The sequence below is a fragment of the Cyanistes caeruleus genome, chromosome 1, assembly GCF_971803275.1.
Source record: "Cyanistes caeruleus chromosome 1, bCyaCae1.hap1.1, whole genome shotgun sequence".
Lineage (NCBI taxonomy): Eukaryota > Metazoa > Chordata > Aves > Passeriformes > Paridae > Cyanistes > Cyanistes caeruleus.
The window spans coordinates 38,967,028-38,972,182 of NC_141701.1; the positions used below are offsets into that span (position 1 = coordinate 38,967,028).

The window sequence follows — 5,155 nt, forward strand, 5'->3', positions numbered from 1 at the left end:
GCTTCCGCGCCCGGCGGCCGGGTGAAAGGTCCCGCAGCGCCCGGATGGAGGCGGCGCCGCTCCCTTATATAAGGGCACGCCGCCGCCGCGCCCGCCTCTCCTGCGCCGCCGCCGCCTCCTGGCTCACCGCTGTTCGCTGGGCCCCGCGCCGCCAGAGCCCGGGAATAAGTCGGTCAGGAAGGCTCCGCTGCCGCCATGGTGAGGCGGGGGAGAGCCGGGGACGGGGGAGGGAGCGGGGCCGCCGCGCCCGGCCGGGCGTGCAGGCCCTTGGCCCCAGGAAAGCGCTGCTCTTCCCGGCGGTGCGCGAAGGCTCCTCGGCCTCTGGGGCGGCTCCCGCGGCTCAGCCCGAGCCGGCGGGCAGGGAGGGCGGCCTTGGGCCCGGCAGTGCCGGTCCCTTCAGGAGCGGCACCGCGGGGAAGCGCAGGCCGAAGGGAGGCGGCCGCAGCCCAGCGTGAGCGGTGCTGATCCGGCCTCGTGTCTCTGCCCTTGCAGGCGGCCCTCGTTAGGGGACGTGGTCAATTAATGCGGCAGGTAGCACCTCATGGTCTGTGTGACATCCCATGTTCCACAGTCACAGAATAGGTCAAGTTGGAAGGAACCGCAGTGGGTCATCCTAGAGCACATGGCATAGGATTGAGTCCAGACGGCTCTTGAATAGCTCCAGTGAGGGATACGCCACACTCTCTGGGTAGTCTGTTCCAGTGCTCAGTCACCCGCACAGTAAAGAAGTTCTTCATGTGCAGGTAGAGTTAATGTGCATCAGTTTCTGCCTGTTGTCTCCTGTCTTACTGGTTGGCACCACCGAGAAGAGCCTGGATGGAGCCTGGCTCCATCCTCTGGGCAGCCCCCCTATTTATATTTTCATGGAGACATATGTATATATAATTAATTACTCTTTTGTTAAGACCTTCCTATGTCTGTTTTTTTACTCCTATTTCATCAGCTCACTTAACTCACGTTAGCGCCCCATTATTTGCAAGTATTTAATGGCATAAGCTCCTCAAATCAGTTTCCTGAGTGGCCGAATTAGTTTTTCTGGCCAAGTGCCCCTTTTTGTTCTCCTAGTGTGAGTTGTTGCAGGTTTGTTGATCAAGTCTTTCATTTGTGTTGACATGAAAGATACATGATGACTGAAATACTTTTTTTTTTTTCTTTTTTGAGGAAAAGGAATATTTGTGCCAGCTGTATGCAGGCAAACCAGGGAAAGGAGAGCTTCCAGCTTCCCACCTTGAGAAGCAGTTAGACGCTAAAAAATTGCTTTACCTTAGAGTTAGGACTTTGCCCTTTTATTCTCTTCCCATTATTTTTACTATGCTGCCAAGCCCTGCAGGTAGCTGTTCTAGTCAATAGTGTTAAATAGTCCCATAGCTAGATTGTTCTTTACTTTAGAAATCCGTTTCCAAGAGGCAGTGGATAGCGTTAGTTGGTGTTCTCTTGTAGTGTTTGATATTTGTAACTTCAACATTTTAGGCGTTCAAAGATACTGGCAAAGCACCTGTGGAACAAGAGGTGGCCATTCATCGCATCAGAATTACTTTGACAAGTCGCAATGTAAAATCACTGGAGAAGGGTGAGTAGTACTTCTCTGTTTACTTGGGTGGCTTGTCAAGTAATGAATAATAGGTGCCATGTAAGGCATTGCAAAATATAATATATTGAAACCAGTTGTAATTAAAGATGTTACTGTTTGCCTTTTTGTATGTGCCTTGGCTCGCAAAGCCAACCCAAGGTTGGCGTCAAGGTGCTTCATACATCCAAAAGTACATTCTGATTTAATTTTTAATGAAAGTTAGTGTTTTGGGGGTTTTCATTATGAAGAAAACTTATGTCATAATGACTAGTGTAAGAGAGTGCAGCTTCTTCCCTTTAGTTCTTACGGAGAATTTTGAAGTAGTTCTCATGCTTTGAATGTGTAAGAACTGAAAGGCACTGGTTTCTTGATACTTGGTCATTTGTGTTATAAAGAGTTCATTATAATGTTCTTTAAAAAAAATGTCATCTTGTTTAGGAATTAGCTTAGCCAGTGTTTAATCATATAACAAAAATGTAAAAAAAAGTTCCTATTTGCAGGAGCTTCAGGCTGATAACAACTTAAATACGGTATAAACTTGTAGTAATGGCTTTTGCTTATCGTTGCACCATGATTTTGCTCATCATGTCACAACGCTTCCAGCTGTACGTGGTTGGCTATGAGGATAATGCTTTAAATGAATGGCAGTGATCACTCATACGCTATTCTGAGCCAACATCTTGCTTAAAATACTTGCTTAAAAAATCAAGAAAAACAGCTGCAAGCCTGAGCCTCTATTGCATGTCTTTTTTCAGTCTGTGCTGACTTGATCAGAGGTGCTAAGGAAAAAAACCTGAAGGTGAAGGGACCCGTTCGCATGCCCACCAAGGTACTTGACACCGTTTTCCTGTCTTAAAAGTTGATTTTCTTTCTGCAACTGTGTGCTTAAAAGCATATTTTTTTAAAGAACAAAAGATGAGATGAAAAGCAGTGTTACTAAACTGAAGGTGACCCAGATTAAAAAGATGGTTTGACAAGTTGCTCTGACACCTAGTGTAACCGTTAAGTGCAAAATATGTTGGATATGGAAGGGGCTTTTCTCTTCATTTTGATAATGAACTCATTTTTAAAATGAAATTAAATATGTAGGGAAGGAGTGTTAACACCACTAGACCATATTCTAATGGCATAGATACCACACAGTATTTGTAGGCAATCATCTTTTTATAGGACTGTAGATTACTCCTCTCAGTGCATCAGCTAAATACCTGGTGTTTGACTTTTCAGACGCTGCGGATCACTACCAGGAAGACACCTTGTGGTGAGGGTTCCAAGACATGGGATCGCTTCCAAATGCGTATCCATAAGCGGCTCATTGACCTGCACAGCCCTTCCGAGATCGTCAAGCAGATCACTTCCATCAGCATCGAACCAGGTGTAGAAGTTGAAGTTACTATCGCCGATGCTTAAGTGATGGTTATCATTGAATAAAGTTGATTTACAACTTTTCATAACTCGTTTCTTTTATTATGTGTGCCAAGAGATAGTTCTGTGATGGTTTTTGTGAAGAAACCACGATCAGAATGCTGTGTGAGAGGATTGTATGCCAGCTGTAAATACCAGGAAAATTAAACTTGGGCATCCTGGTTTCATTGGAGGCTGGCAACTATATGGTTGCGCAGCACTTTATGAAAAACATATTTTTAATAATTTATGGGTTTGATTTAGGCTGAAATCTTAGTTTATACACAGACAAGTACTTGCATTAAAATTGATATTTAGGTAAAATTACCAAATTTTCAATTCTTGGTTCTTGCTGTGCAAGACTGAGCTAACGCTTAGCTTATTTTGATTCCCCCCTCCCATGTGCGTCACAATCAAAGGATCCTGGGGGTGCTAGTTATAAAACTTCAAAATTTTGTCAACACATTGAATTTATCAAGTTTATTTTGACATGCATGTAGAGTCACAAAACTGAACTATGGAACTACTTAGTTGTCTTGTCAGATTTAGATTTCCATAGATATTAGTGTTAAGAGTAAGCTTCATATGTAAAGCAACAAAACAGCCATTTTTATTGCTGCTTTTAAGTCTCTCAAAGGAGCTGTGATTAATACTTCAACCAACAAAACCAAAACCCCAGAGTTACAGAAAACAGTTTTGTTTAATCCATTAAGGATCGTGTTGCTGCTTCTGCTTCAAGCATAGGAGAGAACTTGAATTCTAATTAAAACAAGCAGTGGTGCTTCTCTGCAAGCAGCTTCAGGTCCTGTTTATGTTTTCTAAGATCTAAAACTGACCAAAGCTTGAGCTTTCTTAATCAAGAGCTATAACAGGCCTTCAATTTCCTTAAATTTAAGGCCTTACAAGGATTCTGACCCTCCATTTGGTTGGCTTGGGAGCTTTGGTGGAAGGGAGACGAGTTAATGTGAGCAGATTGTGTCAAGCCTACTTCCTTGAGAAATAACTGAGCAAAAAGGAAAATACCCCCCAACACAAAACAGCTGTGTCTTCCTTAAAGCCTATTTCTGGTAATATGCCACAAATATAAGCTGCCTGACAAATACTTCTAGCTGTAATTTTAAAATTATTTGTATTATATGGGCTGCTCTTTACAGGAATAAATGGGCAAACAAATAGCACGTGGAGATAGGTTACACTCACTGATAAAAGTTACTTGCACACAAGTATTGTCTTCCTTCCAGCAGAGTAGCCCTGTGACTGAAAGCACTTAGAGGGATGCAGGCATGGCTGGCTGGGTTTGACACCATTTCTGCCTTTGGTTTTTCCCTGTTGGTCAAAACTGGTCGAAGAGTTTTGTATCTGCTTACATCTGCCTGTACCTCTGACACACATCTAAACGAGCTGAAGTCCCACCGATCTTCTTTCAGCTGTGGCACTTCAAGGACCAATTTCCTTTGTCATCTTTTCACTCATCTCCAACTTACCCATAAACACAGATGCAACTTTACCTTTGTTCCTGGGTGCAGAAATACTGCTGCCCGCCTAGGGAGTGAACAGGCCGGCTGACACAGGAGGGCTTTACATTTGTTACCGGGAAGGCGCTGCCACGGAGCTCCTCCAGGCTCATCCCGCCTTCCCTGCCGCACGCCGTCCCTGGCCTGCGCACTCCTGCCTTTCGCGTGACGCGCACGTTCCGCGATTGTATTTATTTTCTACATCGTTCTCTGCTTCTACACCGCGGCCGTGCCGGAACGCTTACGCAACACCCACGCTAACTTTATATAACTCGCTCGGATGGAAACATTTAGGTACCCGCGTCTCCCCGCCCCTCCTCCTCCCCCTCTGTCAGGCAGAACACCCTCCTCCTCTGGCCGCCCGGCTGTCGGACCAAACCTCTTCTTTACCGCCGTGCCTTATTGAGGACGAGAAGCAAACCCTGCACCTGGAGCACACGCTGCTCCGTCCCGCTCGCTCCGCTCCATCCCGGTTCCCCCATTTCCCCCCCACCCCTTCCCTCAGGAGCCGGCGGCTCCACTGCCGTGCGCTGTGCGGCGGCGCCCCCTGCCGGGCGCAGGGAGCTCTGCCCGCGCTCCCCCCGCTCCCCCGCGCTCGGCCAATCACCGCCCGCCTCCCCCTCGCTCTCAGCCAATCAGCGCTCGCCCCCCCACCCAAAATGCCCCG

The 5,155-nt window shown here is 46.6% G+C and overlaps 1 protein-coding gene and 1 non-coding gene across 2 annotated transcripts; both read left to right on the forward strand.

The window, feature by feature from the left end:
- On the forward strand, window positions 1-3,024 carry RPS20 (ribosomal protein S20). Its single transcript, XM_086887798.1, has 4 exons — window positions 1-198; window positions 1,471-1,570; window positions 2,326-2,399; window positions 2,798-3,024. The coding sequence occupies exons 1-4, from the start codon at window positions 196-198 to the stop codon at window positions 2,978-2,980; spliced, it is 360 nt and encodes a 119-aa protein (XP_086743924.1). The 5' UTR covers window positions 1-195; the 3' UTR covers window positions 2,981-3,024.
- Window positions 2,185-2,248, forward strand: LOC111945309 (small nucleolar RNA U54). The gene has a single exon (XR_002871598.1). It is a non-coding gene; the product is annotated as a small nucleolar RNA U54 (small nucleolar RNA).
- Window positions 3,025-5,155: the final 2,131 nt, after the last annotated feature.

Bases quoted from the DNA above. Each gene is read 5' to 3' on its own strand.
- RPS20 (XM_086887798.1), top strand. The intron at 1,571-2,325 runs GTGAGTAGTACT...GTCTTTTTTCAG, and splicing joins TGTAAAATCACTGGAGAAGG to TCTGTGCTGACTTGATCAGA. The intron at 2,400-2,797 runs GTACTTGACACC...TTGACTTTTCAG, and splicing joins CCGTTCGCATGCCCACCAAG to ACGCTGCGGATCACTACCAG.